The sequence below is a fragment of the Aspergillus stella-maris genome (genome assembly GCF_047715825.1).
Source record: "Aspergillus stella-maris strain CBS 113639 unplaced genomic scaffold BDV14scaffold_77, whole genome shotgun sequence".
NCBI classification, from domain to species: domain Eukaryota; kingdom Fungi; phylum Ascomycota; class Eurotiomycetes; order Eurotiales; family Aspergillaceae; genus Aspergillus; species Aspergillus stella-maris.
The window spans coordinates 64,895-82,524 of record NW_027396871.1 but is presented as its reverse complement, the minus strand read 5'-3'; the positions used below and the strand labels follow the sequence as shown (position 1 = coordinate 82,524).

The 17,630-nt window shown below is 49.6% G+C and overlaps 8 protein-coding genes across 8 annotated transcripts in view; 5 read left to right on the top strand and 3 right to left on the bottom strand.

The window, feature by feature from the left end:
• Positions 1-39: 39 nt before the first annotated feature.
• Positions 40-1,388, top strand: BDV14DRAFT_182344 (uncharacterized protein). The gene has a single exon (XM_073770215.1). The coding sequence runs from the start codon at positions 165-167 to the stop codon at positions 1,023-1,025; it is 861 nt and encodes a 286-aa protein (XP_073623553.1). The 5' UTR covers positions 40-164; the 3' UTR covers positions 1,026-1,388.
• A 118-nt stretch (positions 1,389-1,506) lies between these two features.
• On the top strand, positions 1,507-5,669 carry BDV14DRAFT_140268 (cohesin subunit SMC1). The gene is made up of 4 exons (XM_073766330.1): positions 1,507-1,622; positions 1,685-1,778; positions 1,849-5,491; positions 5,553-5,669. Exons 1-4 carry the CDS (start codon positions 1,592-1,594, stop codon positions 5,568-5,570), a joined length of 3,786 nt encoding a protein of 1,261 aa, XP_073623552.1. The 5' UTR covers positions 1,507-1,591; the 3' UTR covers positions 5,571-5,669.
• A 372-nt stretch (positions 5,670-6,041) lies between these two features.
• Positions 6,042-8,207, top strand: BDV14DRAFT_140270 (GABA permease GabA). The gene is made up of 8 exons (XM_073766331.1): positions 6,042-6,236; positions 6,308-6,341; positions 6,407-7,236; positions 7,287-7,364; positions 7,417-7,545; positions 7,604-7,751; positions 7,804-7,882; positions 7,950-8,207. The coding sequence occupies exons 1-8, from the start codon at positions 6,154-6,156 to the stop codon at positions 8,126-8,128; spliced, it is 1,560 nt and encodes a 519-aa protein (XP_073623551.1). The 5' UTR covers positions 6,042-6,153; the 3' UTR covers positions 8,129-8,207.
• A 1,035-nt stretch (positions 8,208-9,242) lies between these two features.
• Positions 9,243-11,990, top strand: BDV14DRAFT_140260 (uncharacterized protein). The gene is made up of 6 exons (XM_073766329.1): positions 9,243-9,601; positions 9,650-9,902; positions 9,951-10,282; positions 10,331-10,725; positions 10,779-11,836; positions 11,886-11,990. The coding sequence occupies exons 1-6, from the start codon at positions 9,375-9,377 to the stop codon at positions 11,901-11,903; spliced, it is 2,283 nt and encodes a 760-aa protein (XP_073623550.1). The 5' UTR covers positions 9,243-9,374; the 3' UTR covers positions 11,904-11,990.
• A 730-nt stretch (positions 11,991-12,720) lies between these two features.
• On the top strand, positions 12,721-13,798 carry BDV14DRAFT_182327 (uncharacterized protein; the record flags this gene model as incomplete). Its single annotated transcript, XM_073770214.1, has 1 exon — positions 12,721-13,798. One exon carries the CDS (start codon positions 12,721-12,723, stop codon positions 13,447-13,449), a length of 729 nt encoding a protein of 242 aa, XP_073623549.1. The 3' UTR covers positions 13,450-13,798.
• Positions 13,739-14,721, bottom strand: BDV14DRAFT_192875 (F-box protein; the record flags this gene model as incomplete). The annotated part of the gene is made up of 2 exons (XM_073771684.1): positions 13,739-14,363; positions 14,477-14,721. 2 exons carry the CDS (start codon positions 14,719-14,721, stop codon positions 13,739-13,741), a joined length of 870 nt encoding a protein of 289 aa, XP_073623548.1.
• A 1,025-nt stretch (positions 14,722-15,746) lies between these two features.
• On the bottom strand, positions 15,747-16,981 carry BDV14DRAFT_182325 (uncharacterized protein). The gene has a single exon (XM_073770213.1). It carries the CDS (start codon positions 16,956-16,958, stop codon positions 15,816-15,818), a length of 1,143 nt encoding a protein of 380 aa, XP_073623547.1. The 5' UTR covers positions 16,959-16,981; the 3' UTR covers positions 15,747-15,815.
• Positions 16,982-17,581: 600 nt separating this feature from the next.
• BDV14DRAFT_182320 (PLAC8 family protein) overlaps positions 17,582-17,630 on the bottom strand; it is a 1,153-nt gene continuing 1,104 nt past the window's right edge. The window contains exon 3 of the mRNA XM_073770212.1: positions 17,582-17,630. The gene's annotated coding sequence lies outside the window, so the exon portion shown is untranslated.

Genomic DNA, 17,630 nt, shown 5'->3' with positions numbered 1-17,630 from the left:
TATTTTCTTTTTGATTCAGGTTAGTTGCTTTGTTTCTCACATAGGACGGTGCTCAGAATGACAGCCCGAGTCGCAATATGCAGCGCGTTATGCATTGACTTGTCACCGTTCCTGCATTGGCTTCCGTGAATGGTGGGCTAACCGTCTCTGAGTATAGGAGCAGGATGTTTGCCAGGCCATTTGTGTTTAGGGTGCTCGCCCAGCCATGCCCCAAAACTTCATTACCACACGGCTTGTACTCGCCTAATCTGTCATGGAGATACTTTTCGTCTAGCATCTCTCGAACAAAGGCCGCCGCCAGACAGCTGCCAAAGCAACCACAACCAAAGCCCGAAGAGACGTTAAAATTCGCCGGACGACGGCCAGCTGGGTTCGCAAAACTAGAGCGGAGAGTCGCGAAGGAGGGGGATATTATACTATTCAAAGCCCCGTCAAATCGCAGCTATGTTCTCGGCGCCTACGGAATCGCATTCTTCTGTTTCGCATACTCCGTATACAACTCAAACGCGGTCTTCCGAGACCCTGTTGTACCGCTGCCGAGGTGGCAGCAAGCTCTTACTGGAGGTATCTGTATTGTGATGAGTGTAATGGGTACAGTCTTCCTCGTGAAGACAGCAAGATTGATCAGAAGCATCAAAGCAACCAACGTTCAAGGCCAGGCGCTTCTTCGCTTTACCGTACGAAGTATGATGCCTTTCCGGAAACCCTATGAGTTCGATGTAGTGCCTCGCCAGGTTCTTTTCTCACGTCGTCTGGTTGTCTCTCCGGACGCGCACCGCCCAGAGCGCATGCAGGCTCGAACGGCCTCGAGTGCGACTAGCTTCTGGAAAGCCCCCGGAAAGCAGATGAGCATGCTTATGTACAGAGTGTTCCGGTCCATTCGTCAAATCTTCACCCAGGAAGATCTCATCTTGCTAGAGGTTGAAGGCCAGAAGGGTGTATTCCGAATGGACTCAGCAGGCTACGTCTCGGAGGACTTTTTGGTTGTCGGAAACCCTGTCGACGTGAAACGCCCGAGAGCTTGAATTACTCTTACTCAAATCTTATCACCTGACTGTATAATACGTATTTGCTACTTGAGCGCTCACTGGGATTGGGTTATATTATGATTGTACCGCTCTGTACATATTAAATGCATTCGTCGCCTAGCGTAGCCGCGCCTTCCACATATGAGAAGCGAGAGAGAACCCTGACTTCGAATCAAGGCTTAACAACACTCAACGAATGCTGCCATACTACCTAGGTGTGGAGATTTACATTTTCATCCAATGCATGCTGTGAATCTAGAACAATATGACAATGAGAGTGTGACTTCTAGAGCACCAGCCAAATGCCTTAGAGCACGACAAGGGTCGTTTACTAGTTAATTGGATGACAGTGGAGTTGTGGTGTACAAACAGAGTGACTGCCGACGCTCTATAGATCGGACCAAGTCACGTGATAGATAGATACGCGTGGGAGATTGCTCCACGCGATGGGCGCGGCTCCCCTCAACAACACTCCGCATCACCGCCTTGCGTTTGCTCAAAGATTCTACCCCGGCGCATCGTGCTCTTCCAGTCGCTGAGAGACGCGACCGAGTAGCGGCAAGATGGGGAAACTAATTCGCCTGGAGCTTTACAGTACGTGGATGGAAATTGCTGATAGCTATTCACGACCGTGACGGCTAACGGGCGACACGCAGATTTCAAGTCCTACAAGGGCCACCATGTGCTGCTTTTTGGTGATGCCTACTTCACATCAATTATTGGACCCAACGGGTCTGGAAAGTCGAATTCGTGCGTCCTGCATTGCCCACTTTCGGACGAGAGTTTTGAGAACTGTTTCGCGCTGACTTGGTTATCATAGCATGGATGCGATCTCATTCGTACTCGGTATCAAATCTTCACACCTGCGATCCACGAACCTGCGCGATCTGATCTACCGAGGCCGCGTCCTGCGCACATCGAAAGTCGACGCCGATGGAAATGCTGTTGACGGAGAGACGAACGGGGTGGAGCCGACTCAGGATGAGAACGAGATTGAACCATCGCAAGATCCCACCGGAACCAACGATCCCAGAACCGCATGGGTCATGGCTGTCTACGAAGATGATGCCGGGGAGGAACAACAATGGCGACGCTCTATTACCAGCGGAGGCGTGAGCGAGTACCGAATCAACAACCGCGTGGTGACTGCGCAGCAATACAATGAGGCGCTTGAGGCCGAGAATATCCTCATCCGTGCGCGCAACTTTCTTGTTTTCCAGGGCGACGTTGAGGCCATTGCGTCGCAGTCCCCGAAGGATCTTACGCGCTTGATTGAGCAGATTTCTGGAAGTTTGGAGTACAAGGCGGAGTATGAGCGTCTTAAGGCGGAAGCGGAGGAATCTGCCGAGCAGCAGACTGTTCAGCTGAACCGTCGCCGTGCAATCAACTCGGAAATCAAGCAGTACCAGGAGCAGAAGCGGGAGGCTGAGAATTACGCGCGGAAGGCGGAAGAACGTGACCAAGCGATCATTACCCACATTTTGTGGAAGCTCTTCCACTTCCAGCGTCTGATTGACGATTCAAGCGCAGAGATCCAGAAGTACCAGGACGAGCTGAAGGAATACCGCCGAGGCGTTGAGAAGTACGAGCGAAACGTCGAAGAAGCGAAGAAATCTCACGCCAGGGTCGGTCGCGATGTGGCTACTGCCGAGAAGAACATTGTCAAAAAGGAAAAGCAAATTGAAGAGTCAACCACTGCCCTTGTTCCGATTGACGAGAAGGTCAACATCACCAAGAAAAAGGTGGAGCGATACAACTCTCGCATTGCGGACATCGGCAAGGAGCGTGATGCTCAATCCGCTAGTGTGAAGCAGCTGCAGAAGGACCTTAAGGTGGTTGAGAAAGCCCAGGCTCAGTGGGAGGCGGATTGGCAAAAGACCCTGAGCAAGCAGGGTCGTCAACTCAGCCCAGCTGACCAACAAGAGTACAACAAACTCAAGGAGGAAGTTAACAAACGATCATCTGCCGAACAACTGAATCTCGACAATCTCAAGCGCCAGAGGAAGACAGACGCGGAAGCCTATAACAGCCTTAAGAGCAAGTTTGAAAGCACCCAATGGCAACTCGAGACGCTTGAGACGGATCGGAAAACCCTGGCCGAACGCAAGGCGGCTGCCAATGAGACCGTCACGACAACGTCAAAGGAGATCGAAAAGAAGAAGAAGGAACTCAACGCCATCACCTCCGAGCGACTACGTGTCTCGCAAATGCGAACAGAGTACGAGGAAAAGCTTCAGGTTGTCTTGAAGAAGCTGCTTGAGGCAGATGACGGCAAGAAGCAATCTGAGAAGGAAATCCGAGCAAAGGAGTTGATCTCCACGCTGAAACGAATCTTCCCAGGTGTTAAAGGCCGCGTTAGTGACCTCTGCAAGCCCAAGCAGAAGAAGTATGCGGACGCTGTTAGCACTGTTCTGGGGCGTCACTTCGATGCCATTGTTGTCGATAATGAAAAGACTGCTAAGGAGTGCATTCAGCACCTTCGCGACCAAAGAGCAGGCCAGGCTACTTTCATTCCCCTGGAAACCATTCAAGTCAAGGCACTCAACTCCAACTTGAAGGGTCTGCACCGAGCTATGCGCCCTGCGATTGAGACAGTTGACTATGACGACTTTGTGGCGAGAGCCATCACTTATGCTTGTGGTAATGCGATTGTTTGCGATGATCTCGCGACTGCCAAGTATCTGTGCTACGAGAGAAATGTCGATGCAAAGGCCGTCACGTTGGACGGAACAGTAATCCACAAGGGCGGTTTGATGACCGGTGGCCGCGGACTCCAGCAGAACTCGAAGCGTTGGGAGGATTCGGAAGTCGAAAACCTCTTCAAGCTTAAAGATAAGATCATGAACGATCTGGCAAACCTACCCAAGGGTCACCGCAGGGGGACTGAGGAGGAAACCCTGCAGGGTGAACTTATTGGTCTCGAGCAGCGTCTTGCCTATGCCCGTGACGAATTCAAAGCCCTCGAGCGCAACTTCAAAGACAAGCGCACGGAGCTCGACTTCGTCAAGCGACAGCTTGAAGATCTTCGACCCAAGTACACAGAGAAGAAGGAAGTATTGGATGAACTCGACGAGGCCATTGCCACCTCCCAAGAATCCGTTAGTAGTGTTGAGGATGAGATCTACAAGAAATTCTGCAAGCGCCTTGGGTACAGCGACATCCGCGAGTACGAAGCGCAGCAAGGCTCCCTGCACGAAGAGGCTGCGCAGAAGAAGCTCGAGTTCACAACGCAAAAGAGTAGGATTGAGAACCAGCTCACCTTTGAGCAGCAGCGGCTGCAGGCTACTAGTGAACGCATTGCCAGCCTAGAGACGCAACACCAACGCGATGCAAGCCTCATTGAGCAACTCGAAGCTGAACAAGAGGAGGTACGGAACAGGCTTGACGAGCTTAACGCAGAGCTCGACATTCTGCGCGAAAAGCTCGAGGAGCAGAAGGAAAAGTACGGCGAGTCTGCCGAGAATCTGGCGCAGCACCGAAGGGAACTCCAGAAGCGCAGTAGAGAAGTGGAGTCTACACTCAAATCCATCAACGGCTTTGAGACTGAAATCCAACGAAACTCGTCTAGCCGATATGCTCTCCTCCGACGCTGCAAGCTTGAGGACATTGACATTCCGTTGACGGAGGACTCGAACCCGCTTGATCAACTTCCCATTGACGAGCTTGTCCAAGGGGGTGACCCAGACGCGATGGACGTGGACGAGGACGCACAGGCAAACGGCGACTTCACCGTGCAGCATTACGGCATTGAAGTGGACTTTGACTCCCTCGGCGATACCCTCAAAGAAGATTCTGAAGAGAAACTCGAGGAAGAATTGCTGGACAAGGTCCGAAGTCTCAACAACGAACTCGACAAGATGGCACCCAATACCCGTGCACTTGAGCGCCTAGAGAGCGTAGAGAACAAACTCCGAGGCACAGAAAAGGACTTTGAAGAAGCACGGAAACACGCTCGGAAGTCCAAGGATGACTTTGAGGAGGTCATGCGACAACGCTCGGAACTATTCAACAAGGCATTCTCTCACATCTCCGAGCAGATCGGACCCATCTACCGGGAACTGACCCGAAGTACTAATTACCCACTAGGAGGTCAAGCGTACCTCGACATCGAGGATTCTGATGAGCCTTATCTCGACGGCATTAAATATCACGCCATGCCCCCGCTCAAGCGCTTCCGTGACATGGAGCACCTGTCGGGTGGTGAGAAGACCATGGCCGCTTTGGCCCTCTTATTTGCCATCCACTCATATCAGCCCTCGCCATTCTTCGTGCTTGATGAGGTTGACGCCGCGCTCGACAATACCAACGTCGCTCGTATCGCGAACTACATTCACGACCATGCAGCTCCTGGAATGCAGTTCATCGTGATCAGTCTGAAGAACGGATTGTTCCAGAACAGTGAGGCGCTGGTTGGGGTGTACAGGGACCAAGTGGAGAACAGCAGCAAGTCCTTGACGCTGGATGTAAGTGACCGATTCGTCCCTGCATTATTTGGTAGCAGTGGAGATGCTAACGGAGTTATAGCTACGAAAGTACATTTAGGCTCGGACTTTAATCATGGTGGTGGATGCATTTGCCTGCTTTACCTTTCTAATGATGTAGAATATTTTAGTTATCAATGGGAGGAACAATCAGGAATCAGGAATCATGACATTGACATATTATTTGTAGTAGCCGTTATCGTCCATATCGCATGGCGTTACTCATTCAATGGCAATCCACGACGGGGGCCACTCGGGATGGTTCGCCCAGTCTCCGACCAGGAACGAAGTCCAGCGCCCCAACCCGCCGATCGTCCTCGGTCCTTCCTGCTCGGCGTTGTCACCAAATCACAGTCTGACTTCCCTCTCTCAAGCCTTGTCACGGCACTCTTGGGAACTCCACTGTTTCATCCCCAGTGACGATCTTTTTGCTATCAATTCTCTCATCTTGCCCCATTATGTAACAGCTTCTTTTCCCCGCAATCTCGCGGTGGACCGGTTACGGGTCTCACTGCGACGTTATGATGTGGCCACCGGGTTGCCCGAGATAAGCACGCGTCTATTTCTCGTTTGCCTGTCCTCTTCCTCGTTGAGAACTTGTCTATACTACCTTGACATACGGAGGAGTCTAAGAATTGTCCACCATGAAGGACGTACCTGCGGACGATGACGTGCAGTTGGCCGCCCTTGGCCACAGGCAGGAATTGAAGCGCAATTTCTCGATGCTGTAAGGATTGGTCTTCGTTTTGTTCTGGGCACAATGGGTTGAGTGCTAATGGGTGTATGATTCTGATATAGATCGATGCTGGGTCTTGCTTTCGCTATTCTGAACGTACGTTACTACTAAGATGAGACAGGAGAGACAAAGATTGGCTACTGACATCACTCATTTCACAGTCATGGACCGCTCTATCGACCAGTCTCAACCTCAGTCTTCCGTCTGGCGGGCCAGTCAGTGTAGTCTGGGGTCTGGTGACCGCCGGAATTTGCAACCTCTGCATCGCCGCCTCGCTCGCAGAATTTCTCTCAGCCTATCCAACAGCCGGTGGACAGTACCATTGGGTCGCAACGATATCGTGGGAGAGATGGAAGCCAATTCTATCATGGATCACAGGCTGGGCGAATGTCTCCGGGTGGCTTGCATTGACTGCAACCGGTGGGCTTCTGGGAAGTACCCTGATCATGGGAATTGTCTCCCTAGTCTACCCGGAATTTGAGTTCCAGCGTTGGCACCAGTTCCTGATCTATGTCGCTATCAACATCATTGCATTCGTCATTAATGCTTTCATGGGCTCACTTCTTCCGTTGGTCACCAAAAGTGCCTTTATTTGGTCTCTTACCGGATTCGTTGTCATTTCGATCACGATCCTCTCGTGTGCCTCGCCGAATTACAATACTGGAAAGTTTGTTTTTGGAGATTACATCAACACGACGAATTGGCCGGATGGTCTCGCTTGGTTGCTTGGATTGTTGCAAGGTGGTCTCGGCCTTACGGGCTTCGATGGCGTTGCCCATATGATTGAAGAAATCCCGAATCCCTCAGTTGTCGGGCCTAGAATCATGATTGGATGCGTCGGCATTGGGATTACGACTGGCTTGATCTTCCTCATTGTGTTGCTTTTTGTTGCAGGAGACATTAATAATGTCATTGAGTCTGCCGCGTCACCTCTTCTGCAGATCTTCTACGATGCGACAGCGAGCAATGCCGGCTCTATTTGTCTTCTTATGTGCGTTTTGTTACTGCTACTATATGTTGCGCAATGCTGATATTGTCCAGGTTCCCGCTTATCTGTCTTGTCTTTGCGGCCACCGCAATTATGACAACAAGCAGCCGCATGAATTATGCGTTTGCGAGGTGAGCCTTCCTTTTTCAGCATTGTAGTCGTGTCACGCTAAAGCAGGAACAGAGACGGTGGTCTTCCTGCCTCGCCTTTCTTCGCCAAGGTTCATAACAAACTCCAGGTTCCTCTCAATGGATTGATGTTGACGCTTCTCTGTGTGATCATTTTTGGGTGTATTTTCCTTGGCTCTTCAAGGTGAGTGTTACTTTGGGCTTCACTTGGTACTACCAAATCTAAGTTAACACTCCGACAGTGCCTTTAACGCAATTGTCTCGTCCTCTGTTGTCATGCTCGACATTTCGTATGGTTTCCCGATCGCTTTGAACTGCATTCGGGGCCGACGGATGCTCCCCGAACGCGCATTTGTCCTGCCGCATACACTCGGCTGGATTGTCAACATCGTATGCTTTACTTTCATCATTCCTACGCGCAAATTGACTGACGTCGCCACAGATTGCTCTTGCATATATCTCCTTGACAACTGTACTTTTCCTGTTCCCCCCGGAGCTCCCTGTGACGGGTAACAATATGAGTAAGCCCAACACCCAGCGCTCATTTTTTACTTCAATATCTTCGATGAAGGCGCTAATACTCTCTAGACTACTGCGTTGCTGCCTTTGGAATCGTATTCATCATCTCATCCTTCCAGTGGATTGTCGACGGTCGAAAGAACTTCACTGGGCCGCGTGTCGATACCGAAGTGCTCGCTGCAGTCGAGGGCCATGGTGGCGCCCCGAGTTTCGACGAGGGAGTTGCTGAACATAGAGAACAGAAATAGATAGAGACGGACCAAATATAATGTCCGCCAAGCTAGAATATATTCCGCTTCATGCCCAAAGCTCCCAGGCCGCCATATCACATTGCTGCTTTTCGTAGGCTAGGATTCCCAACAAGCAAACGGCATCGTTTGGACAATGGAACCTGTCGTGCACCTTACCATGGCCGACTGAACCCAGGAACTCGCAACAAATACAACCTTCAAGTGAACCTGAAACGTACGACGTGGTCGAGTCTCACTCATTTCTCCCCGAAGGTACATCTGGATTCCAATTGGTACGAGGCTAACACCATATTTGCACGACAGGTACTTATCATGCACTATGCAGTAAAGATCGTGATTGAGCCGTTCCGCTGCCCTATCACTATCACTACGCGTGGCTCAAGAAGACGACAGTCCAATCAAAGCAAACACATGGCTTTCATTTTCCCTATGAGACCTCAGACTTCACTGCAGGTGTACCTACTCGACTAGCTAATTTTGTACCTGCATGAAAACAACAACCACCACTTTTGCTGCTCGCCAGGGCTATACCACCTTGAACTCCACATAATTGGCTGTCCCGTCCTATGCTGTCCGTCCGTTCGTTCCCTCTGTCGTCGCTGAAGCCACTCAGCCCAGGATGGAAAGTTGAAGTTCAAGCCGATTGGCGTGGTAAGCATAATGCTTACTCGCTGGAGGAAGGATAGCCGTAGGTGAACTGGGGAGAGCGCTTCTCGGGCTTCTTGGGTGGGAACAAGGGCTTGATGATTGGCTTGATGTCCGGTTTGCCGATGATGGGTTTGATAATAGGCTTGCCAATGATGGGCTTGATGATCGGTTTGCCATCACCATAACCACCATGGCCGCCGTCGCCGCCTCCGTGGCCTCCGTGGCCTCCATCACCGTCGCCGCCGCTATAGAGGAGATGATGGTTAGGAAGTGGCTGACAATAGCCAAGATCGGAGCCGTTTTGAGAGCCCTTCTCACCGCTGCCGAGTTAGCCTGTATTGCCACGGCCACAGCCCTATCCTTCCACTCAAAGATACCTGTTTCGTGCTAGTCATAAATTACCACTAGGTGTTTTGATTATTTCCCGGGTATTACTTCTAGTCAAGGACCCGCAAAGTGTTACATTTCCAAGCTCTGTTGTTCTCACCGGCAGCCTCGACTTCTTGAACTCTTTCTTTTGTCCTTCTTATCTTCCTCTGACCCTTAAGTGTTGACGAGTACAACCACAGCATCGTTGCAAGTGGAATGTGGGAGAATGACTGGATGCGAAAAACAGCAGACTCACCAACATGGTGCTGAAGACACGTGGAGCGACGAGGATGTTGATGACAAGCCACTCAAGCATCCTTTGTACAAACCCCAACCACCTCCGCAGCACTATTATTCTGAGGCACAAAACCTAGACATTTCTGATCTTCGGCGAGACCGGTACTCCGATAACACGAAGCTGAAGCATGTCTCAGCTCTCGATCTTTTAAGTCGGTATGTAGTCTTCCTTACCGCTTCAAGGCCAATACTTATTCTTGATAGATACTGCAAACCTATGGGCATTGACCCTGAAGAAAGATTGAAAACGCTCGGAAGCAATGATGAGACGGTGCAATTTCTGTATGGCTTTTTCAAATGGCGTGGGGAATTGGAATTTACCGAGGATCATACTCGTCGCGTCCCTGGTGTTAAAGCCGAGAGTACCATCCGATGTTTATGGAAGGACATCTCTACGCAGTACAGAAGAGCAACAAGATCAGAATTAGATGAGTTCACACGGGAATCGATAATAGATGTATGTGTAGTCCATTCTTGCCATTGGAAACCATGTCTAACAGATTAGATGATTGTCCGAGTTGCCAAGGAGTTGGGCCTTCGACGCCGTAGGAAACCTAGAAATAATATGCACGTTGAGACGTTCACTATGATGGCAAATACAATGCTAAGCACGACTCGAATGACGTTCAAATCTGGCTGGGAACGCATACAAACACTCCTTTTTTGCCAACTTGCAGCTGTTACGGTTCAACGACCAACTGCAGTTCGATTTCTTCGGTACAGAGACATGGAATTGAAGCTATTACCGCCTGCCGAAAATGCGCAGGACAAGCATCCTCGGTTGTTAATGTCCTTGTCGTGTGAATTTTGCAAAGACTATCTTGAAACCAAAGAAGGGTACATCTTGACTTTTATGATGGGGCAGAACAAGCTAACAATGGTCAGAGTTACTGTGATGATTCCTGAAATTATTTTTGATCCCAGCCTCATTCTCAGTCCTCACGTGTTTTTCCTGGGTATGGTCTTTTATCTCCAGGCATTCGGAATCGAGCCTGTCACTGGGCAATATCTGGATTCCCCAGAAACTCTCTATAATATGGAGATCCCCAAGGGCTGTGGATCACTTAAGTTGCCCTTCAAAGAAGAACTTGCTGACAATTTTGTATTCTGTGATTTCGAGCGAGACTCAAATGGTCACTGGCAACCCGATACAGCCACTCGGATGCCGAAGGGCAAACCAAATTATCGAATAAGGGAGACTGGCATGATTCTGGGCCTGGACCAAGCTTGTTACCCCTACTTGATGCGGTACGCGGGAGCGAAGAACCTAAACAGAAGCCGTGGGTTGATCCTTGCTACAATGGATGTCTACAGAGACTAACCACATCTACAGCGGAGGTTACGGACTCTCTACAGAATCTCATCCTGCAACACCATAGTATCGATGTATTTGTGAAGCATTACCAAGTTGGTGTTGAGGTTGATCTTCAAGCGATCTTCCGTGGTACTGCATCACAAACACAGCTCCTGAGATATGGTTGTTCAATGGAAGCCTCGATTGATCCGGATCGACCGACTAAGCTCACACCCGAAGAACGTGACCATGTTGATTCCGACCCCGAGATATGCCGTTTGATGAAACACCGCGAGAAAGCAAGGAAGTGTTATGAGGAGCGTAAAAAAAAGCGATACGCTGTGGAGGCTCAAGGCACGGACAGTCAAAAATTCAAGGTCTATCAAGAGCGCGAAGAGAGGGCACTGAAAGCCTGGAATGATGCTACTCGCTTTCTTCGCAATGAGCGACAGCGATTGAGAAAAAAGCGCCTTGAAGTGGTAAGAGAGAAATGGAATAAAGAGCAACCCTTACGAGACATTGCGCAACAAAAGCTGTTATCTGCAGGCGAACCAGCAAATATAGACGGGCGTAGCCCCTCACCACCACAGTGTTCAATTATGGATATGCCTCCACAGCATCGAAAGGTCATCGAGGCAGTTCTTAGTATGCCAAAGGCCACTGTCGAGGAGGAGTATCGACGTCGCATCGATGCAATCAATGTGATAACTAAATTCTGCGGCGTGCAAGATGGTCGACCTACACCGCAAGGGTTTGAGATGCGAGCTACATGTGAAAGGCCCCAACTGGACAGCAATCCTCTCAAGCGAGAGAGGACACCGGAAGACGCTTCTGAGCAACAGCTCCCATGCGAGCGAGAGGGATCCCCTAAACGACAGAAGCCATCCCCAGAGGAACAGCACTTAGTGGATGCAATGAAAGATATATACACTTCGTCACCTGGGCAGCGGACAATTATTTGCTTTGTTTGCATGGGGGAGAATGATCTCTCTATCAGAAACCGGACGAAGAAATACGCAACCCCGGGTGCTCTAGCCAAGCACTTCCTGACCAAGCATGCGAACCGTCCCGAGTCAAGAACCGGATACCTATGTAAGGTTTGTCAGAAGCACCTACCAAACGACTCCAGTCTTATGATCCACGCAGAGAAAATCCATGGAATAAAAGTGCGGGGTGCAGCTCAACTGAGAATCGTCGAACGCAGCTGAGGGGGATCCTTCTTCACTTTCACCTTTCGACCCGAATGACCAGCCAGAGGAAGAGCGCTCCGCGCTAGACAAAGTATCCAAGGAGGAAGACTTCGAGGCCGACGAGAAGACCGGGGGCTGAAGTTGAAGGAGTTGCTGTGCCCCATCAGGCTAAGGTTATAGGAAAGCTGATTTTCCTGACTTAAAAAATAGATAGGTTACCAGAATGACTTGAAGTATGCAATCGAACAATTCAGTTTATTCTAATCTTAAAAATCTTTCATCGCTCCATTCTCAACAGACTTCCCTGCGGCTCTGATGACGCTGGGTCGGGCCGACCCGAAGACGGTGACCCAATCAGAGGCTAAGCCACAGATAAGGTAGACAAGCTGGACGATAGCCGGCCAAAGTTACCGGGTAGTTACCAGCTAGCTAGCTAGCCAGCTAGCCAAAGTTATCAGTCAGCCAAAATTACTAGTCAGCCAAAATTACTAGTCAGCCAAAATTACTAGTCAGCCAAAATTACCAGTCAGCCAAAATTACCAGCCTAGCCAAAGTTACCAGCCTAGCCAAAGTTACCAGCTAGCCAAAGTCACCAGCTAGCCAAAGTCACCAGCTAGCCAAAGTTACCAGTCAGCCAAAGTTACCAACTAGCCAAAATTACCAGCCTAGCCAAAATTACCAACTAGCCAAAATTACCAGCCTAGCTAGCCAAAGTTACCAGCCAACCAAGTTACCGGCCACAGTCTGAATTACAGCCCCTTCACGTGCCACTGATCGGCTCGGCCGACAGGATGGAGCCCAATCTAGCCTGCAGCCTGGTATATCACCTGTTATCCAAGGCTCGCCTCAACTTTGCAGACATTCACTCATTTACCATGATGCCTATGACTCGCACGGTGACTGAGTTGCTCACCGAGCCCTTGGTGATCGAATTAGTCACAGACTTAGGCACAGACTTCGATGGAAATCTTCAGCAAGTGATCAAAAGGGTGGCCTTGGAATACGAGAAAGTTTTGAGCGATATGCAAACCCAGTTAAGCAACATGTTCCGGCATTCCGAGGCGCAGTACGAGCAGCAACTTCGCAACCAGCAAGCCCAATACCAAGAGATTATCGCAACTCTCGAAGGACTCCACACGGGAACTACCACAAGTTGCGAAGCGTTCCTGAGGCTTCAAACAGAGAATGAGGAGCGCTTCCAGAATTTCCGTACGCGACACGAAGAAACCACACGTCAGGGGGAACTACAATGGGGTCAATGGTTTGAGCACATTGAAGGGTTCTATTTGGGGCGCATTCGACTTCATGAAGCGCAGTGCCAAGAACGCATTCAATATCTCGAAGGGCAGCTCCGGCTTGCAACATCTGATGATGACGTGCACCGTTCCTCGACTGCTTCTGAAGCTCAAAGCCCTAATAACGAAGACCTACCCTCCGCAAATACAGCAACGGAACACAAAGATGGAGCGTCAGGAAGGCAGGGACTCCGGAACAAACCGCGTGTCAATTATAGCTCTTGATCACTTTTAAGGACTAGAAATGACATACAGTGATGCTCGAAATTGGTCTGACCTTCATTCATTTGTTTCTGCTAAGCCATACCGGATCCAGGACGCTGTTCTTAACATATGGGAAGCACGCACCGCCATCAGGTTTGGTCTTTTCTCGTCGTGGTATCCGATCAACTTTCCAGCAAGCGAGGGCATTGGATTTTGAAGGCATGTGCAAAACGATCAAAACAATCAGGATACTCGACTACTTGGACGAGAGGAAAGAGGACATTGAGGATAGTTTTGCTGTTGATTACCCTTAAGAACAAGAGAAATGACATGTCTTCTCGCAATACTTCAATGTAACATCCAACGGACGATCAAGTCTTTCAAGCACACCCACAATGGACACAACAAGGCCCTTTGACAGGCCAAATTCACCACTACTGCCCACCAGCTCATCAACAAGCCATATATCCTCCAAGTACAGGGATCGTAGGCCTTTGGAGTTGCGAAGCAAGCCCTCCAATGTACTTAGGGATAGCCAAACATCTATGAGCTCCACGCGTTGAAGCCTCAGAAGATGTAATCTCTCAAGTAACGGAAGCATTGGTGAGGTCGATATAACTCGTAATTCCTCAATACTTGATAAAGCGTTCAAGGCCAGTGCCTGTAAAAAGCAGTCCTCAATCGCAGCCTGGTGGTAGAACCCACTTATATAGAGTGAACGAATTATTATCCCATTCCGCCGAGCAGCAACAGCAGCCGTGAGAAGCTTTTCCAGGTGGCTAAGGTAGCAGTCCTTACCGGACGGCATGTATACTGATGCATGGCCGAATTGATCCTTTAGGTCGTTGGTAAGACTGATTTCGAGGGTATGGAGATTTGGAAGATGAGGGAGAGAAAGCAAAAGCAAGCCTTGACTTGTTTCGAGGTATCTCTGCCTTTCAAGAGCGCATGATTGCACGAACATCGGATGAAGTATGTCTCCGGTAGATCGAAGCGTCGCCGGTGATACTAGGTGAATTAGCCAAGTGCAATACACGTGCGAGGGCACTTACATGGATCGACAAGAGAATTCGCTTCGTAGCGCAAAGCTCTCACATTGGAAGCGTAGGAAGATTTGGAAATCTGCAGCAACCCCTCCAGCTGTGCCTGGGTGTGTCCGATTTGGACTGACTGGAAGAGCAACGAACGACAAAGGTACCGAAATAGCCTACACACGCTTGAGAAAGTCCGCAACGACGTGTGAGGGACAAAAGACACAATCAGCTCAATCAGCTCGATGGGGAGGGATATCATCGTGCGGGCGGCCACGTAGCTCAGTAGTCCGAGGCAAGGGTACTATCTATAGTTGGACGTAATCGCACCCAAAATTACCTGCGTACTTTGTCAAGCTGTATTACAGTTACATGTCTTGGTCCGCTCGTTCTTTGTTTATTCCTGGCGGGTATAAGGGAAGCGCCCGCTTGACAGGCAATTCACCTCCTTTTCCTGCTGCATTACCATCCACACCATGACTCCATCATGCAGCTGCCAGAGGGTTCCTCGACCAAAAAACGGTAACAGTGCACCGTGAATTTACAAGGGCTTGTTTAACGCGTCTCCTAGCCTTTTTCCTTTATCGCAACGCCCACTACAAGTTAGTTGCCAGTGCTCAGTTCCCACCCGTGTCGAGTAGCAACATATCGAAGATACTTGGAAGGCAGTGGAAAGACTTACCGCTCAGTCACAAAGCTAAGTGGGAGAAACTTGCTGAGGTATGTACAAGGCATGCACGAGCCCTCCAACATGCTCTAATGATCGCAGGACGAGAGATCTCAACACAAACAACAGTACCCGAACAGTGACTACAAGCTAAAGTGTCCTCGATGTGGTTCAAAGAGATCTAGAAAGAAGGAGAGCCCTACCACCAAAGTGCCATCTGCAGAGATCATAATGGAACCACCCGTCGGGACCCGACGCAACGCATGTGATCCTGAAGACTACGAGCAACAGACAACTATACCAGTACAGCCATCGATGTGGACACTATGCTCCATGCTGCTCCCTATTATTTCTTGCGGCCAGGGGGATGAACACCCTGTTGAAAGCTATCAGATGATCCACGTCATGGGGAATATGGCAATTTCTGCGGAGCGGGTGACGTTTACCCTAACCGATGAAACAAAGCGTACTCTGTCTGAGTACCACAAATGCATTTGCGACGATCCTGTCCTTCAGGATAAATTCTCAAGCGCCGCCTCCGCATTCTGTTACTACACAACCCATGAGGTACTTGATGAATTGGAATTTGACGGAAGTGGTGAACTTAAAGGCAACGAAAGCGACCAGGCAAAGCAAGAGATATATAGAATTCTTCTCTAGTTTATCAAGACTATATAACAGACCCCTATCTACACATCGCTCAGAGTCACATGGACAGTAGCAGTCACTGTCACCAACGGAGTCGTCGTTGTCGTTGTCGTTGTCGTCGTTGGAGGAACCCACACAAGTTTATCTTCTGTCTGCTTTTCGCTGTAGAGTTCTGAGAGTGTTCCTGGATTTATGGCAAAATGTGTGTCCTCATTGCAATGACAATGGTAGCCCTGAGGTGGGCAAGCATAGAACCAGGATGGATCAGTCCTCATAACCCTATAGTCAAGTTGAGTTCCGACGGGAAATCGATGTACGATCTCACATACATTCTCCAGTGTTGTGTTGATTAGTTGAAAGACACTGTCAGAACGAAAACTAACAACGTCTCCAACTGGTATGGCATTAAGTTGGATGGGATCAAAAAGAGTTGACGAACTGCCATTTACCTGCACAGTATGGACTCGATTTGCGGACGAGGAGGAGGATGGCGGGGTGCTTGCAGAGTGCGCCCTACTTGAAGATGGCGTGATGCTTGCAGAGTGCACCCTGCTGGAGGAAGGCTTCGAGCATGCAGAATGCGAACGGGTCTTTGTCCTGGATGATAATAGGGCACTCGATTCAAGCTGATGACTACTTTCGGGGGTCTGGCTGCTCTGAATTGTCCCACTAGAGACAGCTCCTGATCGTGTCCTGGACGTACCGCAGGATGACGGAATAATCTGGGGCCATGGTGATGGCACACTTGCAGAAGTCATGAGGCCTCTAAAGTTAGAGGAAAGACCGTGATTGATCCAAAGTCGATGGCAAGTGAAGGGAGGCGTGTTATAACATCCAGTACTCTCATTAACTGGGAAGTAGCTTTGGATGAAGGAAGTGCATCCTATATTATTTGCTAGCGACTGGCCTTCCACTGCATCCCAAAGGTCAAGTTGTGGAGCAATAGATATATCCAACTGCTCCTCTCCATGGAGAGGGCGCAGTAGCTTGAAGCTCTGGGTGACACATGCATTTGAGATGTTCTGGCCCACGGTGGTATCATCAAAGATTGTTGACGCGGGTATGCCATGGCAATTGGGCTCCGTCCATAGCATCATTCCGTTGACACCGTATGAGTCAAGGTAACTGCCGGCATCCTCCGCTGTAGCCGTTCCGAGGAAAAAGATCAAGAGAAAATAAATCATTTTTTTTCCCCCACTGAGTGTTTGTTCGTTGAATGGTCTAGTTGGGTTGGTGCTGGCTTTTATGCTATCTACCATTACACTGCGGGCCTCCAGTTGGGCCCAGACCAGGCTATCCTTTCGTTACAGATATCTTTGGCGCTGATGATGGGCCCGTAATGAGCCGTCCTTGGTAACATACGTGAGAGGTGCCCCATGGGACAGGGGATTCTCATTGTGTGTATGGTAACAATACACGCGCGAGTGGAGACATCAGCCTGCAATAATTGGCTATCACTTTGAACGTAATTCAAGCGATTTGAATACCTTCTGCCTGGTATTTCTTTTTACTAGCTGTAACACTGGGGACTCTGGGTTTAATTACTAGGGCCTGGACGGCGATCTATAAGAGAATTTTGTGACCTCAAGGATATTATCGCTCATCTTCAGGATTTGCACAACTCGAGTAACCGGCGTACCACCATACTCTAGCCTAAGATGGGAAAGTTTCTAAATGTCATGATGCGCAAGTAACTCGCTCTAACGATACTATTGCCTATGCTGATTTTAAACAGCTTGGAGCAAAGGCGCTAAGAGAAGGACCAAAAAAGAACCAAAGCCAGAGCCGCCTGCAGCTATGCCACCATCTGCAACTACGCCCTCGCCGTTTGGCGCGTTTCCTCCTTTTGATCCCAA

Excerpts from the sequence above, each read along its gene's own strand:
- BDV14DRAFT_182344 (XM_073770215.1), top strand. The coding sequence starts at position 165 with ATGTTTGCCAGGCCATTTGTGTTTAGGGTGCTCGCCCAGCCATGCCCC.
- BDV14DRAFT_140268 (XM_073766330.1), top strand. The coding sequence starts at position 1,592 with ATGGGGAAACTAATTCGCCTGGAGCTTTACA. Across the intron at positions 1,623-1,684 it reads AATTCGCCTGGAGCTTTACA|ATTTCAAGTCCTACAAGGGC; the intron begins GTACGTGGATGG and ends GGCGACACGCAG. Across the intron at positions 1,779-1,848 it reads GGGTCTGGAAAGTCGAATTC|CATGGATGCGATCTCATTCG; the intron begins GTGCGTCCTGCA and ends TGGTTATCATAG.
- BDV14DRAFT_140270 (XM_073766331.1), top strand. The coding sequence starts at position 6,154 with ATGAAGGACGTACCTGCGGACGATGACGTGCAGTTGGCCGCCCTTGGC. Across the intron at positions 6,237-6,307 it reads AAGCGCAATTTCTCGATGCT|ATCGATGCTGGGTCTTGCTT; the intron begins GTAAGGATTGGT and ends ATTCTGATATAG. Across the intron at positions 7,752-7,803 it reads TCGGCTGGATTGTCAACATC|ATTGCTCTTGCATATATCTC; the intron begins GTATGCTTTACT and ends ACGTCGCCACAG.
- BDV14DRAFT_140260 (XM_073766329.1), top strand. The coding sequence starts at position 9,375 with ATGACTGGATGCGAAAAACAGCAGACTCACCAACATGGTGCTGAAGAC. Across the intron at positions 9,903-9,950 it reads CACGGGAATCGATAATAGAT|ATGATTGTCCGAGTTGCCAA; the intron begins GTATGTGTAGTC and ends CTAACAGATTAG. Across the intron at positions 10,283-10,330 it reads TATCTTGAAACCAAAGAAGG|AGTTACTGTGATGATTCCTG; the intron begins GTACATCTTGAC and ends AACAATGGTCAG.
- BDV14DRAFT_182325 (XM_073770213.1), bottom strand. The coding sequence starts at position 16,958 with ATGATTTATTTTCTCTTGATCTTTTTCCTCGGAACGGCTACAGCGGAG.